Consider the following 26,767-nt stretch of genomic DNA (forward strand, 5'->3'; position numbering starts at 1 on the left):
TCCACAGCAAATTTCAGGCAGTCTTAATGTTTTTCAATATACATAAATCCAGGCAATAAACATAGTTATTTCTACAGCCAACAACAAGCTTAGTTCCCCATATGACAGGAGAAGAGAACACTTCTCCCGGAAGTTCCCCTGAGCCTTCTACCGCGCCAGTCTTAGCATTCAAGATCCAGATTCTGCCATCTGTAGATATTACTGCCAGAAGTGTTTTATCCTCCAAGTCATGACTGTGGAAAACAAACGGTGTTGCATATACAGTTGATGTGGTCTCAAATTTCCACATTAAATTACCTTCCATATTACAGCAGTAAGTAAAGTGGTCATGGGAGCCAAAGAACACTTCTCTAGTAAAACTTGAAAGGCAGGGTGATGAAAAAATTGGTCCATTAGTGGAAAACTGCCAAACCTATAAAACAATATCAGGACATCATTTAATATTAGTATATCATTTAAATTTCACTTAGCGCTGCCAAAACATACATTGATTTAACATTAGGAACAAAATGATAATGCAAAGTGTCAATAATCTTTCTCTCTCCTTACCGTTAGTTTTATCAAATATACACAAGGCCTCAGGTAGCAGATTCAGCACTGTTCATTTCACAGTGTTTCATATATTAGGTAAGAGAATATGAGAGCCAGTGTACATTTTCTGCAGAATGGTGATAAGAGGGGCTATTTTTACCTTTTCTCCAAAGTGGCTAAAGCAATAAAAATTCCCATCTACGCATCCGACACACACACAGTCCTTGTTGCAATGTGGTGATGAAAAGACAGGTTTCCCACAAACGCTTTTCCAGACTGGACTCCCCGTAACCTGTGAATGTGAAACAAACATACTTTTTGTTCAAGGCCCTCCATGCTTCTGACTAAAGAGCTAATCTAGCACCTGAGCAAAGATCTGGAATTGGAATTGCCAGGTCTGGATTGGGAAACACCTGGAGATGTTTGGGGTGGCGTCTGAGAAGAGTGGAGAGACTTTGATGGGGTAAAATGCCCTGGAGTCCACCTTCCAAAGCAGCCATTTTCTCCAGTTGAACAATCTCTGCCATCTGGAGAGCTACTGTAATTCTGGGAGAGTTCTAGGTCCCGTGGTGCAGAGTGGTAAAGCAGCAGTACTGTGATCTGAACTCTCTGCTCACGACCTGAGTTCTATCCCAGCGAAAGCTGGTTCAGGTAGCCGGCCCGAGGTTGACTCAGCCTTCCATCCTTCTGAGGTCGATAAAATGAGTACCCAGCTTGCTGGGGGGGGGAAGTGTAAAAGACTGGGGAAGGCAATGGCAAACCACCCCGTAAAAAAGTCTGCTGTGAAAATGTTGTGAAAGCAACGTCACCCAAGTCGGAAACAACTGGTGCTTGCATAGGGGACCTTTCCTTTCCTCTAGGTCCCACCTGGAGGCTAGCAACCCTATTCTGGAACCATCTGTTACTGGGAAAATGGCTACGGTTTCCCTTAAAAAGTGGAAAAGCAGTGGGCTCTGTGGGAAAATTGCTCCTGCACTGAAACCACTGAAATAATTTATTTATTTTACTATATTTATATCCCGCCCTCCCATGATGGATAGCAAAACATCAGGTGGGATCTTTATGGCCACTTCTCCCACCTTATCAGCCACACAATGCTGTCCTCTAACCTAGATGGGTAACCCTTCCTGTTACCCATCTTAACACCTTTGACTACCTTTGACTGTCTTGTTCAGTACACATTGCTGGACCATATACAGCAGGAAAATTACGTACAGGGTTTAAAGCTAGCAGCAGCCCTCTGAGTGTAGCAACATATAGGTGGTGTGGCAGAAGATTTAGATAAGGGGAGGAAAACACAGCTCCAGCGTCACTGTTTAACTTCCAGACACACTCTTCCTTCTGTCATCGTGCCAAAAAGAAAATACAAAGTTATGCCATTTCACAAAGGTTAAAAGGCATTGTATTTTCAAAGCTTTGCAAACCAGTACAGCTGTACTATGGGTAATTCTTCTGAATAAAGACACCACTCCACTTTTAAATCATAGCTAAGAAGAAATTATGTTCACAGTTCTGCTCCATAAACTCATAGTGCCATATACATTTAGAGGCAAAAAGTGTACATGAAAAGATGTGCTACACTAGTTTGAAAAACAGCAGTAAGACAAAATTAAATTTGGTGTTTGCAACAATGCACATGCTAACAAAACAAAACAGAATTTACGTATTGAATAATCAAATCATTTTTAATATCTAATTAACCTAAATACATACATAACAGCAGATGCCCTACACTTCTCAGTTTGTTATAGAATCAGTTTTGATAATTAACATAAGGACTGCAGTGCTAGGCATCCTTACTTAGAAATTAGTTCCAATTAAATTAATGGGCTACTTTTAAGTAAAACACGTATTCATTCATGGAGGCATTTTTGTTACAGCAACTTACATAAATGTCTAGAGCATATACATGCTGGTCATGAGATCCAATGAAGACCAGCCCCGTGGAAGGATCTGTCACCGCAGAACTTTTCACAGCATCTTCTGCAACATATGTCCATTTTGTTTCCCCATTACTGCTTCTGAGTACATATACTAACCCATTATAACACCCTGCACAGAATAAGAGGCAGAAAATAAAGACATTTGGGTATGCAGTGTAACTACTGTAATGCCAGCAAAGCAAAAATGTTCTCATTCTTAAGGCTCTCAAAACATATTCCAGTATCTGAACTCAATTCACAGTCCAGTGATGTGAATTACAGATGGGCAAAATACCACAGGCTTGAATGGCCTGGCAGTTTGCAATGGGGAATGCTCAGGAGGAAACAAAAACAAGAAACCTTGTTTTTTAAAGACTATTTTCCATTCACTCACAATTTCCTGACCTTCCCCATGAGCCCCCAAACACAGCTCCATCCTTCAAAGGGCTTCCTACTGACTCCCACTCCTCCCTAACATCACCTTGCTATGGCTACAGCTGTTGCTGTGGAAGGCTGGGAACCAACCAACAGGTGAACGGGCAGTAGAGCTGCCAGCTCTGGGCTGAGGAATTCCTGGAGATTTGGGGGGATAGAAACCAGGGAGGGGGGGTTCAGGAGGGGAGGGACCCCAGTGCGGCACAATGCTATAAAGTCCACCTTCCAAGGAAGCTGTTTTCTCCAGATGAACTGGCGGGAGACCAGTTAAAATTCCAAAAGACCTCCAGCCACCACCCGGAGAATGGCAACCCTAATGGACAAACGGCATTTTCATCTCCTTCCCTAGCATCTTGGGTGCTGTTTGGGCAGCACCTGAGATGCCAAGATGTAGTCTTCAGGATGCTGGCAAGAAGTGGTAGGTACAATGTAAAGAGGGGAAGAAGCAAAGGAGCCCTCTGGCTCCACTATATCATCCAAATCGCAGTAGCTCAGGATAAGATGCTGGAGTTTGTATTTTGGGTCCAGGTAAATAAACTCTGGCAGCTGGTAATCATAAATTTGTCTCCACTGATGTGTTTGCTGCATTCACGTTAAGAAAACTGCGACCCAATGGTACAGGTTTATTCACAGACATGTAGCTTTGGACTGCCCTTGAACAGCACCTAGCTGCTCAGTAAATTTTATTCTGAACATCAAAGAAAACAAATTTATGTTCATACCAACAATTATGAAGTTTCCACACACAGACACACAGGCAGAGGACTCAATGCGATCTGTAAGGCATCTCTCCCACTTCACTTTTCCGGAATACAGGTCAACTGCCTGAATTGCATGAGAATGAGATCCAATATATACAGAGGCAGATAACTGGTCAATGACTGGTATTACAACTAGAGGAGATGCATCTACACATTTGCCCAAGTCTGACTTCCACCTTACATCTAACGTCAACTTTCCAGCAGTTCTTCCAAGGTTCTCTTTTAAGTGAGTCTGTTGTGCAGAATCAATGTCTGTTGTGTTTGCATTGCTAGCAATTGTTTCATTACTCTTCAAAACTTCCTCCCCTCTGGGTTCACTTAGAACAAGTGAAGAGGGCCTTGATTCCCTTAGCTGAATTCCTGCACCACACTGGTTCTTCAGGTGTTCATCTGTGGACAGCAATCGATTTCCGCGGCTCACTGCAACAAATCCAACAGTGTGTGCTTCACTTTTTAGGGACCCTCCAACTTGTGGCTCCGCATACATTATACTCAGCTCCTCTCTGCTGTCTCTCCGTTTTCTTTTTGCAGAACTGTTTTGATCATCACTTGGGAAAGCAATCCTTAGGACATGGTTGTAGACTTCAGCAATGGAGTGACTGAGAATAACTTCCAGGAGGCCAGGAATGGCCCTCCCAACCAGATTTTCAATTTCATCATGGAGGTGTAATGACTTTAAAGAATCTCCACCACTGTTCAAAAACAATGAATCTTCTGAAATGCTGCTGGAATCATCAGGGAGATTCAGAAGAGACTAGAGAAGATGAGAAGAAACAGAAGTATGTAACGTGCATTCTTCAGAGAGCTGCAGTGTAGGTGTAGTGGCACTTTAGGACTGGACTGATCCAAGTTCAGTCATTCTCTTTTTGCGTAACCTAACTCACAAAGTGCTATGAGGATATAATGGGGGAGAAGAGAACCATATATGCCACTTTAGGCTCTCAGGAGGAAGGGCAGGATAAAAATGAAATAAACAAAGGAATTCAATCATGCTACAACTGTCCCCGTAGACTTGCAGCAGGATACGAATCTAGAGAGCAACAGGAAACCAGACTCCCAATGAAACAGACTATAGCTAGCCCACTCAGAACTGGGACTCCCAGAGAAACAGACTATAGATAGCCCACTTGGAACTGGGACCCGCTTTTGTGATTAAGTCATTAAACAAACCTTTTAATAACAAGGGCACTTCTATGATGCAGCAGTGCATTAATATTTTCTTAGATGCACAAGCCAGAAGGAAAATTGTTAGCATCCTCTTCTCTTGTATGATGGCTGCAGTACAAATTTCCTTCCTACTTTCTTCTCAATTTCTCCTACGTTCTGTCCTGCCAGGCATACCCTTCTGCAGCCAAAGGGCATGGAGACATCTTAAACATTTGACAGTATCCCTGTGTCAAAACCAGGACACAACTTACTACATGAGAATGCAGTGTGGAAAACCTCATCCACTTCTTTGTTATTTCTGTTTCATAAAAAACGAATACCTAAACATATTAGGAAATGATGAGTAGAGTTAATTTAAAAATTCATTCCCAAATTACTGCTAGAAAGGCAAATTTCAAAAGCCTTTTTGGCACCTGAAGCAATATTCGAAAAGTCTTGGCATAAATCACTCCGTTAGCAATGACTGCCCCAGTTTTAATTTCTACCTTTTGGAAAAACAAATAGTTTCCATAAAACTACCGCAAAGAACTTCACTGAAATGTCAAATGGATGGTAGAAGTGTAGGACAGAATTTATACAGGGTGAGAATAATGAGCCTGCATTCTTCTCCCAAGGTTCCTATGAGAACCTGATTAATACGATGCAGATGCACGCTGTACCTTCAGACACTACCTTCCAGAAGCACTGCAGCCTCTCCCACAATTCTTCTTTCTTATTCAGCTTCCTTTCACACCTTCTGGAATTCAGATGGCTGATGTAGATCTTGTTCAGCTCAGGCACGTCAATTTTGCCTTTAATTAAAAATTTTTTTTGAAAAAACAAGCTTACATGGAATCCAACAATTTAGCACTTGGTTTTATTTGCAATCGCTATAAGCCTGAGATCAGATTTCCTTGGGGTTTTTTTGGAATGTGTACCTATTTGCTATAACTACACTGGCTTCAATGGAACCAGAAGCTAGATCCAAAGAATCTATATATTAACTGTACATATGCAATTACTTAGGGTTGGATCCTGTCAAGCAGATCTGCACATTTAAGGGACGGGGTGTGCACCTGCCGTAGATCTGGATGTGATCTAAGCCTTAATTTCAGTGAACCAAAAGGTCAAAATTTCTAATTGGTCTGGGCCCCTCGAATCTCTAACTCCCACCATCACCAATTTCTTCTGCCGGGAAAGAATGAAATAAGACAGATCATAGCAATAGCTTACACCAGAATAGAACTATGCACTTATCAGCTATCAGGGCCACAAATCCAGACTACCATTAGGACGAGAAACATTGGGGTTTCTCCCTGAGCCACAACCTGTGTAGTAAACCTCTTCAAAATGGATTCTAAAACAATTTGAGACATGGTGGGAGAGTTTGTTATTCTGAAGAAAAGGAAAAACAAAATTTCCACCACACGTTTCCATGCCCCTGAGCATACCTCACATAGTTTCCATGTGTGTCGAATCACTAACCCCATCCCCCACATTTAGCCTCTATGTGGCCACTAAGCACAAGAGAGATGTTTACTGCTAGGCATGCTGACCATACTCCTGGAGGGGTCTCCCCAGGGAGTAACTCAATCACTTTTCCCATTGTGTCGAGATCATTTTATTCTATCATGCTTTTAAAACCTGATATGCCTGGGTGTTTGTTGTGGTGGGCTGGTGCCACAGGATTTTAAAGACAGTATACTTAAATATGAGCTTTCAAACTGAGAAAAGCAGATAACATGTTTTATAAACAAATGAAGGCATGGCTTTTAAAAGTATTTCTTTTTTACCATGTGACGTCAAAGGCAAAGCGTCAATCAGCAAAAGCTCATCCGGGACTGCGTAGCTGGGGAGACATTCCTGGAGTTTTCTGAAAAGATCTCCTCGTTTGAAACTGCCTTTGGACACAACAAACAGAACTAATTTTTCTTCCTGGTACCATATCACAGTGCAGGTTTCCACTTGGCAGTTGTCTTCCACAAGCTGCAAAATAAACCCATTTCTCTCACTTGCTCTGTTATTTTCACTGACAGTTGGGGAAGGAACTGAAAAAATAAATGCCCAGTATTTTTTTAGTTTTCCCACAGAGTTAGTAAAAGTAAGGGTCAATGGTAATCTTACCAAGCCCAAAGAGTGCAAAGCATGCTGTTTGTACTGAAGGGGTGATACTGAGCCGAAGAAGATGATGATGAACAAAAAGATCATGAAGAAGAAAAAGATGATGATGAAGAAGATGATGATGATGATGATATTGGATTTATATCCCACCCTGTACTCTGAATCTCAGAGTGGTCACAATCTCCTTTACCCCCCCCCCCCCACAACAGATACCCTGTGAGGTAGGTGGGGCTGAGAAAGTTCTTACAGCAGTTGCCTTTTCAAGGACAACTCATACGAGAGCTATGGCTGACCCAAGGCCATTCCAGCAGCTGCCAGTGGAGGAGTGGGGACTCAAACCTGGTTCTTCCAGATAAGAGTCTGAACACTTAACCACTACACCAAACTGGTTCTCTGTTTGCACTGGGAGAAGGTGGAGCCTTGCCTCATGTGTCCAGTATTTTTTTTTAATCTGGCAGCCCTAACCTTCGGGTGGGGGATCTGTCATTCTTGCCTCCTCCCTTTTATTATCAGAACAAGCCTGCAAGGTAAGTCAAGCTGAAAGAGGCTGACTGAAGATCATTAAGCGAGCTTCATTACAGAGTAAAGACATAAACTTGGGTCTCTCTGATCCGACTCTGACACAACCACTTACTGGCTGTCGACTAAAGAAGATCTAACTCTTTTCATGTAATTATTTTTGTGATAGCTAGATCATTATATCTCCTGATAACACAAGCTGTGCCAGAAGATACCCGTGCACAGTCAATGCTTAAACTCCCTTTCCAATCTATTTTTCCCTAATTGATTCCCACTGACTATCCCCAGATACTCCTCCCTAGTTTTTAACCCCACTCTATACCATCCTTTTGTCTCTTGTGATTCATCTGCCCCTTGCTTCAAAGAGAGCAGATGGAGCATGAGAAGGTGTGGTTTGGTGCGCACTAATCTGCTGCATTCAACTGAGTAGCCATTTCCCCAGCAAAGATCTTGGTGATCCTATGAAAGGAAACTTCATGAATGACACCGAGTTTTATCAATTCTTCAAACACTTCATGCTCCAAAACTGACTCTCCGGCTACTTCAGAACTCTCTAAATAACATTGTTATTTATTATATTACCTGCTGAATGCATTCAATATTGAGCTTCTTGCCGTGACGCTTAATCTGATTGTCCTTCCGCCCCAGGTAAAACATTTCTGCGTCCTTAACTGTTACAAAATCACCAGTCGCTCTCATTGTGGCCCTAGGCAATGTGACTTCATCATCAAGGAAACAGACCCGTTCTTCACCTCCTGCAGAAAATGAGATCAAGTGTCAGGTCAGGGTCACCATGACCTCACATAATGCAGACCAGAAGGCTACCAATAGGAACAAGAAAGATGGCTGCACATCAAGTAGCAACACACCCATAATGGAGCATGGGAAACCACAACAACAACAACACAACCAGCCGTACAGCTGAAACAGGTTTACAACAGTGGTACAATAGACATAAAATTTTCATGCAATGCTACGGTTTCTGAGAGTGTGCAAGCATCCCATCTGATGAAACTCATCCTAAAAACTGCCATATGGCTGGCTCATCAACTCTTATAATTTGCTGTTTATCCACAGCTCTACTTAAATATTCAAAATGGCACCAGCTGCCACTCACCCTGATTTTCACTGTACTGTTGAATATTGAATTCATTTTCTTAACATTCGTCTTTTTATGTTCTCAATTTTAATAACCTTTTCACCTTTGCCCTGCCAGATCAGGCTGATGATCATTCTAGTCTAGCACTGTTTCACACAGTGGCCAACTGGTTACCTCAGAGGGTCGACAAAGAGGGACCAAGGCTTTTATGAGAGGAGTCTACAGCTGCAATCTTATGAACACTAAGCTTCATTGAAGAAAATGTAATTTATTTCTGAGTAAACATGCATAGGTTTGCATTAAAAATAAGCAAGATGTGCTGCTAGTTGTACATATGCAGAACTATATCTGTACAGTAGGTTGAGGTGGGCAGCTGTGTTGGTCTGAAGGAATACAACACTCCTATACAAAGGCGGCTCTGACCCCAACAGTTAATCAGTATCTGTTTAATTTTAGCAAATAATATTTATCACAGTCATGCGCTCAGTCACAAAAGACAACAATCTTGCAAACCTTTCAAACTTGTCTGGTGCTTAGTGAGTACTCTAACCTGGGAATCCACAGCCAAAGGGGGATATTACACTAAAGAGCCATTGCCAATCTGAGCAGACCTGGGGCAGGGGGAGAAGCTTGCAGTGCCCAGCCATTTCATGTTTTCCTAAGCTCAGAGCATTTTATATTAGTTTCTGTTGTGATCCTTGTGCTTTTTCTTGATATTTTATTTTTAAAATTGCATTGTCAACTCTCACTATTCCCCCACCTTTCCATCTTAAACAAAACATTGCAAAGAGTTTTAAACATGTTTGTATTTTAAATAAAAAAAAATATCTTTAATTGTGTTTCTCTCTATCCTTTATAAAGTTTCTCTCTCCACTACCTGACATTGCATTTTATGTATGCATGGCCTGGCCCCACAAAGTCCCATTTATGTCAGATCTGGCCCTTGTAACAAATTAGTTCGACACCCCAGCTCTATGATAAATCCATAGCCTAGTTCTGTGGGATGAGACCAAAGGGCCATCTAGTTCTGCATGACATCAACATAATCTGATCTGCCTATATCAAAAGTTTTCTGAATAGCACCAAATATGTAGTTTTAAATTGTTTAATTGTTTTAAGTTTTATCGTTTTAAAATTGTAACTTGAAATTGTTGTTTTAAAAGGACTGTTAGCCACCCTGAGTCTGCTTGCAGAGAGGGTGGGATAAAAACCTAAGGTAAACAAATAAATATTTCCCCAACTCTGCCCTGTTGTTTACACTACATTCTGTGACTGCCTCTAAACATAGAGGTTCCATTTAGCTATCACAACAACTAATATGAATTGACAGAACTCTCCTTGATGAATTTGTCTTAAAGCCATCTATGCAAGGTGCACAGAGTTCTAGAATTAAAGCTATTAAACAGAAAGTCACCTATAAACACTTGACCTTCACCTTCCAGAATGGCAGAACCGCTGTAATTTTTGACTTCAACTCTTGTTCCAGATAATGGGGTTCCCAATGGCACAAGGGAATCAGATCTAAAAATCAGGAGGAAAAAGAGACAAAAGGGTGGGCAACAAACAACTAGTCAATCAAGTAACAAAGCACCCAACCTGCCTACAGATGCTTCATCTCTATTTAATTGTTACTTAAAACTGAAACTTAAAAAAAATGCAGCACTGACACCATTTACAATAGGACTGCAACTTTCAAGGCAGTGTTAGTCACAAGTCAAGTGCTAAGAAGCCTAGCTCTGAAATGGATCCTCATACCAAACACCCACAAAAGTACACTTTGAACACTGTGGTTGCACCATCTGCAGAGGACTGAAGACTCTTGCGAACATAAGAAGAATTCTGCTGGATCAGAACACAAGAAGAACTCTGCTGGATCAGAACGGAAGGAGAACTCTGCTGGATCTAGTTTAGCATCCTGTCTCACACAGGGGCTAACTACTGGAGGGCCAACAACAGGGCATAGAGGCTGAGGTCCTCCCTTCATGTTGTTTCCTGGCTCTGGGATTCAGAGGATTGGTGCCTCTGAATGTGGAGGTTCCCTCGGTCACCCTGGCTAGTAGATAATGATAGACTTATCCTCCATGAATCCATCTAATCCCCTTTTAAAGTTGTTTATTCCTGTGACCATCACTACATCCTCGGGCAGCAAATTCCACATTTTAATCACTTTCTGAGTAAAGTAGTATTTCCTTTTGGACCTACTGCCCATCAGTTTCATAGGATGCCCTCAAGTTCTATTTTATCATTTATCGCGATGTTAAAGAGCACAAGCAGTAGACATTTCCTACCGGCGATCAGAACCAAATAATGCTTCAGGGATCTTGTAGCATGTGGCCCAGCAAGAGACTTCGGTAATGCCATAGAGATTAAACACCTGTGTTTTATTTCCTTTTTCTTTCCAGCTTCTCAGCACATTCAGGCCCGGAAATGCTTCTCCACCAAGAGCTAAGACTCGCAATGAAGTACTGGCAGATAGTACAGTTGACTTTATGCGCTGAACTCCAAATCTTCTCAGAAGTGTTGGTGTGGCCTACGCACATTGCAGAAAATAACAGAGCAGTCCAGTACATATAATTTGTATGCCTAACAGCAGAGACTGCTAACTTGTATCCTGTGCGCAAAATCTAATCTATAACAGGCTGCCAGCCTATTTAGGTTCAGGTGGGTAGCCATGTTGGTCTGAAGCAGAAGAACACAGTTTGACGGCAGTGGTAGCATAAATAAAACTCTGAATAAAATGCTGTTGGTATTAAAGGTGCCATTGGACTCAAAACTTTCTTCAGCCTATGTTAGGGTTGCCAAGTCCAGTTCAAGAAATATCTGGGGACTTTGGGGGTGAAGTCAGGAGACACTGGGGGTGGAGCCAGGAGCAAGGGTGTGACAGGCATAATTGAACTCCAAAGGGAGTACCGGCTGTCACATTTAAAGGAACCACATTCCTTTCAAACGCCTTCCCTCCATTGGAAATAACGAAGGATAGAGGCACTTTCTTTGGAGGCTCATAGAATTGGGCCCCCTGGTCCAATCTTTTTGATATTTGGAGAGTGTTTTGAGGAGAGGCACCAGGTGCTATGCCGCAAATTTGCTGCCTCTACCTCAAATAACAGCCCCCCCCCAAGAGCCCCAGATGCCTATGGATCAATTTTCCATTATATCCTATGGGAATTGGTCTTCATAGGGAATAATGGAGTGCCCAGCAGATATTTCCCCCCTCCCTGCTTTCTGATGACCCTGAAGCAGGGGAAGGGCCTCCAACCAGGGAATTCCGTGCCCTCACCTGGGGATTGGCAACCCTAGCCTATGTAGAGTTCGTTCTGCTTCTACCACTAAATTATGATGGTTACAGCAGTATTACTAACTGGGCTGAGAAACTGTTAGAATTGAAGGGAAGAGGAAACCAGTGGCATCAATTGTATGGCTGCTAGGCAACCAGACAAGGATATTGGGTCTTTTGGCAAATCCAGTTCCTGGCCAGAGATACATAGCCGAGGTTTCCATATTATGGGCTGGGATACTCAGAAAGGGTCTCATGATTCCCACAGGGTGGCTGTGAGTGATGTGAGTCAGTGCTCCACTGCTCCAAGGTTTCTCTCTAAGGTCCTTAGTGAGAATTCTGAATGGAAAAGAAAAAGACCCTCAGCTCTTTGTCTGTTGGGTCCATGCCCACATTGAAGAAGTACTGCACCTGGAACACAACAGTCTGACCCAGGGAGAAACCATGAAGACCAATGGCTAGACCAGTGGGGGACTGCTGTGCCAGACGTCATGCCAACCATTTTCATTTGTATCCTGTTTACTGCTCTGCAGTTCTTTGCTTATACCAACAAAGAACAGAAGCCCAGCAAAGGAGGAACAAAACTGGATTTGTTACAACTGAAAATTAATCTCCTATAGTCTTGTCTTATGCAGGAAAATCATTTCACTGTCGTTGTTAAAATATAATGCAAGTTATAATTTTCAACAACAGAACCAATGCATATTCTTCTTGCTGCTCTCCCTGGCAACAGGGTTAATTTGTGTTAGTAAAGCGAGAAAGTTCAAGCATTCATGACTTGAGCTTGTACATTAAAACAATTTAAAAAGTGCTGTTGCTAGTAAACCCTTTTAGATGAATTCTGTATTTATTTTCGGACATTTATTGTGCAACTTTTGAAATAAAATATATTAAACCAGGGGTCGTTTTGTAGAAAAATAGGTGGTGGAGCTCATCCAGGGACTGTTATGCAGCTGCACCTACTATTCAATGGACAAGGAGGTGGAACTCTCAGAAGGAGGAGGTGGAACTCTCAGAAAGGTTCAGGAGCTGTGCTCTTGTGAGTTCCCACTGAATCCGAGGCCTGTATTAAACTAAGACTTGATTCAATACTTATACTTGGTCCAAATATCCTCTTCTCATGATGGAAGAGTACCCATAATGTAATGTGAAGCACTGGTGGTTTATGTAGCCACCTTTAAGCTCAGATAGTCAAACTGCACAATCCAATCTTTTAAAAGGGTGACAAATTAGTAAGCAAGTCTTCTGCACACATGAGCATTCTTGTGGATTATCTATGTGTTCATTATGTGTGCAATGAAGAAGCGGGCTGTATGCCTAATCCTCTGTCACAAGACCACAGTCTTTGACCTTGCATCCTTTAAGCATCTGAACGTGGCTTAATAGCAGGTTTCCACTGGCATATTCATTACTTGTGACTGCAGAATCAAGTGACAAATAGCATGGGAAAACTGGCTATTATCACATCTTTAGCTCCACAGACAGAAATCTGATATCACCTCACACCCAATGAGGAAACCTTCACAGATTCAGGCACCAGTCATCAAGGGTACCATAGTGTAGGGAAGGAAATCACTACACAGTTTGATCGTCATTACAGTCCAATGCTGTGCTGAAGCGGTTTTCATGGCAAAGAGTAAATAAACAACTCAGTTAACATTCCCGTATCTTACCTGTAATACAGATACTCTGTGGTGTTGAAAAAGAGCCTCAGACAGCTCCTGGGGCATCATTTTAATCAGCTGGGGTACAATAAGTAGAGAAGCCCCACTTGCCAGAGTAACAAATAGCTCAACTACAGATGGATCAAACGTCAGGGGAGAGGCCATGAATATCACATCATCAGGGGTGATTTGAAACAGATCTCTAAAGCCAAAGATAGACAATGCACACCTTTATTACTACACATATTTTGACGTCTGAACCTGTGCAAATATCACAAGAGATCAGTGAATTATTTCCCATTCCCAGTAGTATAACAGGTCACTTTAACCTACTGCTCATTTTAGTGATGATCATTTGCCCTTTCCTGCCAAAGCTGCCTTCATTAGGAATCTTACAGCATACTGTGGCTTTCACTCTGCCTTCCTTTACATCTTCCAGTTCTCATGTGCTGATAAAAATACTGTATTTGCTTTATCAGGTGAAATCTTTCATATCATTAACTTCTTGATCCAAAGCAGTGTGATATGGTGCAATTTGTGAGCCCCTGATTTAGCCTACGAGGCCTTTTATTTATCAATAGGAAACTGGAATTATAATTGGTCATTAATTTATTTACTAGAGCAGTCTAAAAATAGGGAACTGTTATAATGTGAAAAACGTATGCAACACAGAATGGGGTACATTGCCACAGTAAGGGTCGCAGTGAAAGTCTCTTTTGGTTTCATCTAAGGGCCAGACCGTACAATGGCTGATTATATGTTGAAACCAAGAAGTGCTAGAATCACAAGGCTAGAAATCCAATTTAAGGAGCAAAAGGTGAATCTTCCCCTCCCCTCCCTGCCATGCCTTGACTCTCTCCCAAGTGCTTACCCCCCCCCCCAACATACACCTGGGTTCAGTCTCAGAGCCCCAGCTGACAGAAAAGTGCTTTGGTAGAGGAGCTGTGGAGTGGCAAGCTGTTGCCAGGGAAAAGCCATTATGTTTCTCATCTGATTGACATTTTGTTCTTAAATAACTTCCCCACCCTGCACTTGCTATGTGAATGCAGCGGATCTGAATCTGGCATTGTCAATGTCTAGTTTGGTCCTAAATAGCTACTCATGTAGGGCCCAGTTCCACTGGTGTGAATGGAGGAAAAAAAATAAACAGAATTTAGAAATACTTGCAGAGGGCAGGAGTTTGCTCAACATGTTTATAAAATAACCACGATAAAGCCAGGTCAAGCAAATAAAGAAGTGAAATTGATGTTCTATGTTGCAAAACATGAAAAGCAGAAAATAATACAATGCTAAAGTATACCTTCAAGGTTATCAGTGCATGGGGAAAAAATAGTATTTAAGAACCCAAATGGATTGAAGACTTAATTCAGCCATGCAAAAGGCATATGGTTTATTATTTCTCTTCTGAAAGCAGAGCAATTGTGCAGTCAGCTGGAATTATAGCAATAGCATTCTGGCAAGGTAAGGACAGAAATTCAGATACCAAGGGAATAGACAAAGCATTAAAATATGGGCTTTTCCACTGGTGAAAAAGGAATGATGGGGGTCCCTTTTGACCACCCAAAAGGATATGCTGGGGATAGTGTTTCCTATAAGTTGAGTGAGTGTGAGCTAGCTCACAGTATCTGGCTCATACATTTTTGTCAGTTCAGGGAAAAAATGGCCCCAGAGCAAGTTAATTTATGCAGTAGCTCACAAAGAAAAATTTTTGCTCACAAGACTCCACAGATTAGAGGGAGTATTAGCTAGGGACTGCAGGACTTGCATGGACAAAAGACATGAGAGACAGGGCCTGGAGTGATGAGGGGGACTGAGAAGAGTGAAGGAAGAAGCCCGCGGGATCCAACCCATGATTTAGCATCAGAGAGACACTGCCCGCCCTCAGAACCAAACAGATATTTACTTCTGAAACACCAAACAATAACTGCTCCTGCAATTGGCTCAGTTGCTCCAATTTCTATGTAAAAGGGGACTAAATTGTGATTCCTCTAAGAGCTGGTTTGCAAACAGCAACTGATTATGAAAACACATATACAGTGAGAGAGAATTTCTGTTTGTGGGATGACATCTAGATAAACCAAGTAACGAATATGTGTGTATGAACCAGACTAGGGTTTATCTGCATTATTTCAGGCATAACTAGTCCCTCTGTTGCCTCTCCCAGCTTTCTCTGCTGCAAAAGGCAAATAAACCAAAGCGGTGCAGCACCAGAAAATCCATCTAGGCATCTTACCTAATGATTGCTTTGTGATTTATTTTAAAAAGGCTGAGTGGCTCTGGGATTTCATATACTGACAGTTTCTCCAGAGGCGACATTAAGCAGAATGAGCCAGGGGAATCAACAAACAACAGATACAGGGCACTCATGGGAAACCCTCTCCACAGAGGAACCCTGACAGCTGAGACTGAACTAATATTTGTTGCAAGGCATGTGAAGCTGGGAAGGCAACACAGGATGGCTTTACTGTTCTGTTATCCTAATTATGCCATCCTTCCTCTTGCTAGACTTCCACAAAGAAACCATCGATCTCACACTCTTGTACTTGCCCATCTCCTACTAAGGCCAAAATGGCTAATATGTTCAAAACCATTAAAAGAAATGTGAGCATCAAAGCAAAAACCACTCTGAAAAGCAGTCAGATTTGTTAAATGGGAGAGGTGAAAGCAAACTTGGGATATAGTTCAGATGAAGTAGATTTATTATATTGAATATTATTATGACAAAACTTGGTGGTAACTACAGTTTTTAAAGCTCCTAAAAGTTTGAGCAGTTTTGCTTTTCACTTTAGAATTACCCACAGGCAAGTTGTTTTATGTTACTGATGAACTGTTTTCTGGCAATAAGCTGGAAGCGGAATTAAATGTAGGGTTTCAGACATCACTTCTCAGCAAAATTTTAATATGTCGCAGAATTGTAGGCTACAGCAATAATAGATAAATGATAAATTTATGGAATTTATCGGCTCTCTCTCAAGAGATCAGCTCGAGGTGGCTCCAAAATAAAAATAACAATCAGAAAAACAATAAATTATCAATATAAAAAGTTAGCCCTGAAAAATAAGCCAGAAAAATAAAAACAGCACAGAATGACCATTCAGCAGCCTGATAAACCATAAAATAAGCACACTGCAAAACAGCTAAAAGGATAAAATCTATTTGTGTAGTTTGGTCCTTAGCAAAGAACATTTATGTGCTGAACAAAATCAGCCTTCAACATAATAATATAAATCAGTAAAATCATCAGAAGTACAAAAACATAGCAAAACATAAAAACACAGCATCAACAACAGTATTTTTTTTAAATCCCTTAAAATAAATCATAGCAACAATCAAAATTAAATCACAACCCCCCACCACCCGATGCCAATAAACAGTGCCAGACCTGCAAGGGGAAAAAACTTCTAAAGCTCGCAGAAAGCAGAACAATACAATAATAGGAGTAAAAAACCAAGTCAATCAAACTAAATGCAAACTAAAAGCAGTCAAGTGATGAAAACTTTAAAAACCTTCTGAAACAGAACAGATTTCAGTAGATGCCAGGAGACCAAGATGCAGTTGTATGGGCTTCCTGAGGTAGAATTAGGGTTGCCAGCCTCCAGGTGGGGCCTGAAGATCTCCTGTTTTTACAGCTTCTCTCCAGCTGGCAGAGAACAGCTTCGCTGGAGAAATGGCAGCTTTGAAGGGTGGACTCTATGGCATTGTCCGATGCTAAGGCCTCTCCCCTCCCCAACCCCGGCCTTCTCCAGGACCTACCCCCAAAGTCTCCAGGAATTTTCCAAACAGCCCAGGCAACCCTAGATGGAAGTTCCATAAACTGGAGGATACCACTGGCAATGCCGTTCTCAGTACCTAGTGTTCTAACCTCCCTCACTAACAGCACGCAGAGCAGGACCCCAATAACAATTATAAATCACAGGCTCTTTAATATAGGTGGAGGCCTATATTATGTTTAAACATACTACTTTCTATCTTAAATATAACATTAGATATATATTTTTGTGTGAAAACCTAGCCCAGAGAGAATTTCATGTATCTACCTATAGGTTAAGTGTGCTGTTGAGTTGCAACCAACTTATGGTGACCCCAAGAAGTTCCACCTCTTGGAGTTTTCAAGTCAAGAGCTGGGCAGAAGTGGTTTGCTCTTTCCTTTCTCTGCAGAGCAACCCGTCTTCATTGGTGGTCTCCCATCCAAGTACTGACCCTGCTAAACTTCTGATTTATCAGGCTAATCTTAGCTATTAGGGCTACCGCACACTTAACTACCTTCCTCTGAAGAACTCAGGGCAACATAAATGGTTCTCCCCGCTCCATGTTACTCTAACAACCCTGTGAAGTAGGTTCAGTTGAGAGTAAATGGCTCAGGGTTGCTCAGTGAGCTTCACAGATGAGTAGTATTATAATCTGGGTCTGAGCCTATCCACTCTACTCCACTGGCATCTATTTAGTTTAGACTGCCAGTTTGTGACAAGGGCGTATGCTTCATATTATCTCTGTATGCAGTGTTGCCAATTTTAAATACAATAATAATCCAGCCTCTATCTGTTCACCTTTAAGCAACAGTAATTTATGAAAGACACTTACCGGAGATGAAGGATATTTGGTACTATACATCTATGGGGCACTCTGACAATTTTCGGAATCCCTGTTGTTCCTGATGTATGCAAAACATAGGCTAAGGAGTATTTCTTTCTGGCATCCAACAGCTCTTTGGATTGCTTTGTCTCATTCTGGTCTGGAGTATTTTCCTCCCAGCAACTTGTCACTGCAGGCCTTTCACTATTATCATTTTCACGGTCAATCAACAGATTTCCATCAATTCTACTGCTGCTCCTTTGGAAAAGAATTAAGCCAATGTTCTGAATTTCAAGGAACTTATGGCAGAACAAGTGTCCAAACGTGATTTTGAATTTCTGAAAGAGAATGAAGAGCTTTGTCGTAACGTTGTATGCATGCATTCTATTAGAACAGTGTTCGCTATGTTGGCAAGAAAAACAGCACATGTATAAAAATAAATAATCATTATTATTCTTTCATCTCTAATACAAGCTGACAAATTCTGCATACAAGGCAAATATTAACATACACAGTGAAACACTGAACAGATTTGATATTCATAACCCCTGGGGAATATTATAAATCTATCCCTGAGTTCAGTGATTTTCCCAGGAGCTTTTTAAAGGAAGTAGTAGTGAGGCTGCTCTTAAAGAAGCCATCTCTGGATCCCGCTGATCCATCCAACTACTGCTCAATTTTGAATCTTTTGTTCCTGGGCAAAGTAGCTGAGAGAGTAGCAGCTGAGCAGCTCCAGACATTTCTGGATGACACCTTGGTCCTTAATCCTTTTAAATCTGTCTTTTACCTTGGCTATGGGATGGAGGCTGTGTTGGTTGCCTTCCCAAATGACCTCCATAGACACCTGGATTGAGGTGGGTCAGCACTGCTGTTTTTATTTGACCTTATAGTAGCATTCAACACAGTCAATTATGACCTAATGACCCATCACCTACGTAGGGATTTGTGGGACAGCCCTAAAATGGTTTGTCTCATTTCTTCACAGTTGGGGACAGTGGGTGGCACTTGGGGGAAAATTCAGGGCATCACCCTTTGGGGGTGCAGTGTCCCCCAGGGGGCAGTCGCCTCTCCAATGTTCTTCAATATCTGTATGCGCCCTCTCACCAAGCTGAGATGTAGCTTTGGGCTGGGATGTCACGAGTATGTTGATGACACCCAGCTGTACCTGTTGATGGACAGCCAGTCAAATACCGCCCCAGACAACCTGGCCAAGGCTCTGGAAGCTGAGTTGGCTGAAACTAAATCTTTCAAAGATGGACGTCCTGCGGCTGAGCTGGGGCGATCCCAGGTTGGGATGCCAACTTCAAGCCCTTGATGGTGAGCCACCAAGACCATTTTGTGAAGAGCTCAGGAGTCATTTTGGAAGCCTGCCTCTCAATGGAGGCCCAGTTCACAAATGTTGCCAGACTGGCATTCTTCCACCTATGCCAAATTTGGCAACTGGTTTCCTTCCTGTCTTGCCATGCAATGGTCACCTCCAGGTTAGACTACTGTTACTCGCTCTATGCAGGGCTATCCTTGAGAGTGACCCGGAAACTCCAGCTGGTCCAGAATGCAGGTGTGCATGTGCTACAAACACTCCATGTAGAACCTATATACAACCAGTGCTCTGCCAGCTACACTGGCTCCAAGCTAATAGCAGATCATGCTCAAGGTTTTGGTTTTAACCTTCATTATTACTCTTTCATCTCTAATACAAAGTTTTGGTTTTAACCTTCAAAGGCCTGCATGGGACAATATCTATAGGAGTGTATCTCCTGGTACACTCCCCCCCCCAACATTGCACTCCATGCGTGACAACTTCCTGGTGGTCCCTGGCTCCAAAAGTATTTGCCTCACTTCAATGCTGGACAGAGCCTTTTTGGCTCTGGCCCCAGCCTTGCTGGAACACTCTTCAAGATGAGATACAGGCCCTGCGGAGTCTGATTCAGTTCTGCAGCCTGAAAAACAGAATTGTTCCATCAGGCATATAGCTGAGGCAGTGAAGTTTCCAATTTACTTGCACCTGCCCCCAAAATTCATTGCACTATGTACCAGCTCTACAAACCATACAGCCTGCACAATCCTTACCAGGCTAAATTATGTATTTGGTCCCCAAGGTGCCACCTGATTTCTCATTTTAACTGTTATTATCTTGTAATTGTTTTAATCTATGATACTGATTAACTTGTTGTACCCCACTCTTGAGTGTGCAGTACAGGGGAGGGAGGGTTAGAAGTCCAATAAAATAAAAAAATAAATATTTAAAACAAATTTGGCTGCAATCATAAACATGCTATTTTGGGAATACCTTCCACTGACTATAGTGGGCTTTTCTTCAAAGTTAAATAAAATCAAAGTGGATTGAGCAGTTTACTTGAAAAGTTCATTAATGACGTTGCAAGCATTTCAGTCAAGACTGCACTTACATCAAGTTTGTCTTTTTCCACAAGGACATATTTGAAGTTGCACTTTTTCATAACATAAGTAGACAAGGTTGGCAGGGCATCTGGATCAATAGGAGAATAAGCAGCTGGCACTTGGAGAATTCTAATAAAACAAAGTATTTCATTTAGGGGAAAAAATTATTCTCAGGAGCCAAACATTTAAAGGCCTAAATTTTCTTGAGTTTTATCACAAGCTGTCCCTGTGACAGATGTAAAGGCATTCAGAATTCCCTCTTGAGAGTTCTGGCACCTCTTTTTCCAGGAAAAAACCCTGCTCACAATGATTCTAATGCAGCTGCACAGTTCAAAAATAATCATTTTCACTTGGGTAAACAAACCCCTGGTACTTTGAAAGTGTGGGGGGGTGGGGGGGGGAGAGAGCAAGACAGACTTGCCAACAGAAGAGAAGTTGGTTTTATATCATATGAACATATGAAGCTGCCTTATACTGAATCAGACCTTTGGTCCATCAAAGTCAGTATTGTCTTCTCAGACTGGCAGCAGCTCTCCAGGGTCTCAAGCTGAGGTTTTTCACATCTATTTGCCTGGACCCTTTTTTGGAGATGCCAGGGATTGAACCTGGGACCTTCTGCTTCCTAAGCAGATGCTCTACCACTGAGCCACCGTCCTACCCTTCACTACCCAAAGGAGTCTCAGAATGGCTTACATTCACCTTCCCTTCCTCTCCCCACAACAGACATCCCGTGAGGTGGGTAGGGCTGAGAGAGCTCTGAGAGAACTGCGACTGGCCCAAGTTCACCCAGCTGGCTGCATGTGGAGGTGTGGGGAACCAAACCTGGTTCTCCCAGAGTCCACTGTTCCTAACCACTATACCACAGCTGGCTCTCCACCAAGCCACGCTTCCACCCTTGCAGGATTCCAACCACATGTTTACACAAACGCCTTTTCATGGCCTGCAGATCAAGGAAGGAAACAACACCCACCACAGAAGTGGCAGGCAGGAACCTGGTCCATAAAATTAATAATACACTTCTATCAAAAGGAACAAAAGGCCAGTGCTCTAAGGACAAATTGGATTTATTTCATCATTGAGTATGTGCTCCATCTAGTGGAGCTTAATAGCGTTTTTAAAAAACCAAATATTTTATAAGGATTTGCTTTAATATTTTAAAAAAACATACTAACTTCTTGAATTAATAAATCCACTTGGAAACTGTTTCAAAATTATAAAAAAACAAAACAACCCACCCACCGCTCAGGACAGGCTGTACGACACAGATATGAATAGACTAATATTTTAAAATATATAATTGACTTGAGCTTAACAAAATGACTGAAATATTCAATTCACTTCTGAGCAACACACAAATATCATCTCACAGCCATACCCTATAATCCAAGAAGGCAGATTTATCCCTGGATAGCAGTAGAGGCCTATCACTAAATTGCCGGTGAGATTACACTTTCCCCTCAAAAAATCAGTCAGTTCTGTGGCAAGGGTGGTAACTGTCTTATATGTGTACGTGGCGGGAATCTTATTGTTGCACTCGTCAAAGCATACTGCTCTCCTCTCAGGATATAAATTGGCTGCTGTCTGAGCAATCTGCTGAAGAGTCATCACCAATACTTATACAGCATACCTGAAGAAATGAAAATAACAGTTAAAAATGTATCAATCCATAGCTCCAAAAGACTGCAAAATACATTATATTCTGCAAATAAATTTAAAGAAAATTAATAATAAACAATATATAGGGGAAAATACCATCCCCACACATTTTCCATTCAAGAGTATCAAACAAAAATAATTTTGTGGAAAAAGAACTACAGAGTATAATAAAGCCAGTAACCAGCATTGATTACAGATTCAGTCCTTCTAGCCTGGTCTATTTCTAATAACCCTGCTAGTTTTAACTCAATGTTTATATATCAGGCAGTGTTTTTAAGAACATGTTTGATGTTTACAGTGACAGGGTGAAAGATTCAGGTGAGCAGCTGTGTTAATCTGAAGCAGTAGAACAAATTTTGAGTCCAGTGGCACCTTTAATACCAACAAAGTTTAATTTTTGGTATAAGTTTTTGTGTGTATGAACACTTCTTCAGATTGGTTTTGACTGACACTCACAGATCATCTATACCTATGAGAAATTAAATTATATAGTCATAATTATAATTTGTGAGAAAACGGGATATCATTAGCCCACAGAGGTTTTCTTTTTTCATCTAGAGAAAGGGAAGTTTTGCTGTTGCTTTTTCTTTAGTTAAAAAGATGTCAGTTTTCAACTAATCTGTTACAAGGAAGAATACATAATTTTAAACCCAAGGATTCAGCACTTTGATTAACAAAATAACTGTCATTAATGTTATTATTGTTGTATATTGTAACTCTGCCTGCAAGAGGATCTGGGAGGGAAAGGGTAAAAAGAATTCTCTCACTTGGCAGTTGGGCCCACCCTCTCATCCATTAGATGTTGAGCCTCTTTGGCCCTTGCTTGCCTTCTGTTTCATCTTATCTAGGACCTTCTCTCTCTTACCTGGGCTTGGAGCTGCAGTGTTAACCTTTTTGAAGTTAATCTGTTGTTAAATGTGCCTGCATGAATATGCCACGTAAGATGTGCTTCTGTTTTTGTAAGTAAAAATTTCTTTCTCTTGTTACCACTGGAGTCAGATCATCTTTGCAATTAGTTTGAACAGCATATTCCCCTTAACCAGGAAAATGGAGAATCAGGGATATTGTGAAAAAGCTTCTGTGCTTCCAAGGCAATTTTTTATTTTTACATTTAACCCAATAATTATATCTTTGAGATAACCCTGTGTTATGGAAGGAAGGGCAGGAAGGTGCCTTTCCTTGCTGGGAAACTCCCTTAGACCAAAGGTTCCCTGAAAAGCATCCTGGTAAGTAGTTGCCACCACTCAGGGGCCTCCTGAAAATATCTAGACTGACCTGCTGAGAAGATATCTTTCAAGGGCAGCACTGGAGTAATAACAAAGTGACAAGGTAGAAACCCTAGAAAATACCTTTGCATTGAAGGATTTCAAGCATAAGGAAGAGATTCAGAGAAATATCCCAGAGAAAGAGATTGTACTAAGCAAAGCAAAAAAAGAGTCAAGAGCCCCGTGGCGCAGAGTGGTAAGCTGCAGTACAAGCTCTGCTCATAACCTGGGTTTGATCCCGGTGGAAGCTGGGGCTCAAGGTTGACTCAGCCTTCCATCCTTCTGAAGTTGGTAAAATGCGTATCCAGCTTGCTGGGGCGAAAGTGTAGATGACTGGGGAAGGCAATGGTAAACCACCCCGTAAAAAAGTCTGCCGTGAAAACGTTGTGATGCAACGTCACCCCAGAGTTGGAAATGACTGGTGCTTGCACAGGGGACTACCTTTAACTTTTTATTATGAAAGAAAGAAAACAGAGACATGGTGGTTGGATTCAAAAACAGCTGGAAAAAGGTAGAACAAAAATACGGGGGGGGGACCCATAGAAGAACACAGAGCATAGAATTATAGAAAGCAATACAATTGATTTAACTCAGATAAATACACTTTACCTAGACTGTAGCAGGTTCTTCAAAGCATGTACAGAATTCCTTGTAATAACTAAATATTGAAGGAGTCCTCAACCTCTACACAATCTCCTGCAGACCCCGTTTCTGCTGCAGACTGAAGACAAGGGAAAATCCCAAATTTCCAAATAGTCATGGTTAATGGTATCTGACCTAGCCCAAACCAGATGGTATTTTGTAAAAAGGGATTAAGTCTGGCAGGATGGTCCAATGTGGAAGGGATGAGAATGGGTTATTGTAATGTAAATTCCAGATTCCAAGATCTCAGATACTTTCAATGGCACTTGCGAGTCCTAGAAAGGTTTGAGGTTTCTGTCACACTCTGGTTAAAAGTCCCCCCCCCCTTTCATATACTGTTAGTTATAATTTTTGAAAAGCATGAGAAAAAAAAGTAATCTGATCTCACTGTTGTGAGGATAAAATGAGGAGAGAATGATGTTGTAAGCTGCTCTGGGTTCTAATTGGGGAGAAAGGCAAGGGTATAAGTAAGTAAATAAAGTAGTAACATTTTCACATACCTCTCCAAATTCATTCAGATGTGCAGATTTTATGACCCAATCAAAATGCCACGTTCCTTAGCCAACAGAGCACCTCCCTAGCCCTGCTTCCCAGACTCCTGCCAGTTGCCAGCTGCTGGCTGTCAAACCTATCCTCTTGGCACCCTCAAGTGTACCTCGTATAGTTTTCACTGTATGTTTGAGGCCTCCACAAGACATCACTTGTCTTGGCATGCAAACTTAAGCAGCTGTCCAGGATACTTTTGGCACTGATGAGAGAAAGGAGGCCTTGGGAAAGGCCTGCAAAACATCTTTAAAAACTGGAGGTCCTTCTTGGATTCCTGATTTAGAGGAGGGAGGATGTGATCAACAACTAGGAAAAGGAGGTTAATGGAGGGAGAGCCACATAAATTAAGCTAAGAATACCTTAAAAATTACTTTCTGTAACTGACTCTTTATCACGGTCAGTTTTCATTCTGATAACAACGCAAACAAATGAAACAGATGCTAAAATCTATACTTGTAATCAGATTCATTTCCATGTACTCCTGATAACTGCGTACACTTGATCTCCTCTTCTTACTGGGAAATAGCAGCTACTTGGAACCAAATGATATGGCTGATTTTCTGAAAACCGTTAAGAATAACCAGAGCTACATAGTTTCAAAATACTGTGCACAATGTGGCTTTTTTTTTTAAGGGATATTTTAAACTACAGGCAGATTTTCTGGCATAAATGCACTAACTTCTACAAACCCGCATTAACTGCTACAGACAACAAAGTAGTACTCAAGACGAAACTGACTGGGTGACTACTCAGCACGTTCACAAGAAGCACACAACGTTCCACAGATCTTGTATGAAGATGTTCAAAGGGTTGTTACAAATGTTACCCCTGATGTGTCTGCACTTACAAAAGTGCAAATGGAAAACTATTTCTCTGTCAAAAGTATCAATTAGCGATCAATCAACTCGACCATCAAAATTAATTCAGAAAAAAAAGAGGACCAGGTTACATGTTCCTAGTGGAAAACATTTCCACATAAGAAACGGCCTGAAATCCAAAGCGTGCAAATCAGTAGATGTGTAAAGAGCAATGGTAGAAAAACAGCCTGTGCAACGATCTACATAAATCTTTTTTGTAAAAAATGCAATGCCACTCAAACGCGCTCTGGAAGCAAGCGGATAACAGGCATCTGTATTTACCACTGAAGGGCTAGAAAGTGATTTCTATTGGCTCTCTCATGTCCCGGGAAGTGGTGAAAGCACCCTCCTGCAAAAGCAGGATTGGCTCCAGCCTCCAGTCAACTCCCTATTATTGTGGCTAGCGGTAAAGGAACAATATGGCTGACGCAAAGCTCTTCTGTCATCAGAGTTCGGTACCAATATGGCAGCCATAAATGCGACAATTAACTAGAAACAGGACACTGATGCGGCTTGTACGGCCTTACCGATCTTCAATTTGCCTGTTTGTTGCTATGGAGACTGCTAATGGCGGAAGTAGTCAGCCGGACGAGAATCGCGAACGCAGGCGCTTACCTCCTCCGTTCTCTCCCCTCCTTCCCTACGTCGAGTCCCTTTATCCAACTACAGAGCTCAAACGCCTCGTTCTCCACACGGAAAACCTGCTTCTGACCATCATGGCAACATGTTACTCGAAACGGATTGGTTGACTGGATTTGAATTTTCCTGATTGGCCTATCTCTATAGCAAAGGCGGGAAAACGGGGGGGGGGATTCTGAAGTGGCGTGGCATTGGCTAAGGAAGGTAGCATTTTGATTGGGTGGTTGCGGGCAAATCACAACGGGAGGCAGGTCCGTGTGACGTTGATGCGTTATATAATCCGTTCAATCAAACGAATGGGCGGTTTGGTCGGTGGTGGGACAACTGCTGGTTAAGGGAGCTCTAAGTTGACTAAGTTGTGAGCGAGTACATAAATTACTTTGCTCCGGGGCCATTCTTTCCTGAGCTAAGGCTAAAAAACTGTGAGCTGGCTCACACTAACTCAGCATAGAGGGAACACTGCCCTGAGGGAAGAAGTCAGAAAGCATTGTGCGTTTGATATGTCAACTGAGAAACTTTAACACAAATACTTATTTCTTTGACGATGCAAAGGGGGAGGGAATGTTTCCCAAAATCACTGTGCCAGTAAGGGAGAGGTGTTAATTTGCAACAACAACAAAAAGTGGGAATGTAGAGCAAGGGGCACCAACCTTTTCTTTGAGCCACTTCTTGATTAATGGAAAATATTAGCTCCTACCTGCCCCCCCCCCCTCATTTC

At 41.8% G+C, this 26,767-nt stretch overlaps 1 protein-coding gene and 1 non-coding gene across 3 annotated transcripts; both read right to left on the reverse strand.

Annotated features, from left to right (window-relative positions):
• Window positions 1-26,051, reverse strand: AASDH (aminoadipate-semialdehyde dehydrogenase). 2 transcript variants are annotated; one of them, XM_060246391.1, is made up of 15 exons: window positions 26,026-26,051; window positions 21,820-22,071; window positions 20,453-20,573; window positions 18,054-18,382; window positions 13,482-13,674; window positions 10,823-11,064; window positions 9,949-10,055; window positions 8,018-8,190; window positions 6,589-6,781; window positions 5,489-5,607; window positions 3,611-4,403; window positions 2,420-2,583; window positions 1,747-1,872; window positions 692-823; window positions 1-412 (listed from the first exon to the last, which is right to left on the reverse strand). In XM_060246391.1, the coding sequence occupies exons 2-15, from the start codon at window positions 22,047-22,049 to the stop codon at window positions 14-16; spliced, it is 3,321 nt and encodes a 1,106-aa protein (XP_060102374.1). In that variant the 5' UTR covers window positions 22,050-22,071; window positions 26,026-26,051; the 3' UTR covers window positions 1-13. The 2 variants fall into 2 exon arrangements, with proteins under 2 accessions (XP_060102374.1, XP_060102373.1); XM_060246390.1 differs by having other exon boundaries at window positions 25,938-26,051.
• TRNAP-AGG (transfer RNA proline (anticodon AGG)) lies at window positions 21,029-21,095 on the reverse strand. Its single transcript has one exon. It is a non-coding gene; the product is annotated as a tRNA-Pro (tRNA).
• Window positions 26,052-26,767: the final 716 nt, after the last annotated feature.

Source organism: Heteronotia binoei, chromosome 9 (genome assembly GCF_032191835.1).
Source record: "Heteronotia binoei isolate CCM8104 ecotype False Entrance Well chromosome 9, APGP_CSIRO_Hbin_v1, whole genome shotgun sequence".
In the NCBI taxonomy this organism is placed as follows: Eukaryota; Metazoa; Chordata; class Lepidosauria; order Squamata; family Gekkonidae; genus Heteronotia; species Heteronotia binoei.

Excerpts from the sequence above, each read along its gene's own strand:
- AASDH (XM_060246391.1), bottom strand. The coding sequence starts at position 22,049 with ATGACTCTTCAGCAGATTGCTCAGACAGCAGCCAATTTATATCCTGAG. Across the intron at positions 20,574-21,819 it reads CTGCCTTCTTGGATTATAGG|AATTCTCCAAGTGCCAGCTG; the intron begins GTATGGCTGTGA and ends TTGTTTTATTAG. Across the intron at positions 5,608-6,588 it reads TTTGCCTTTGACGTCACATG|GCAAAATTGACGTGCCTGAG; the intron begins GTAAAAAAGAAA and ends TTTTAATTAAAG.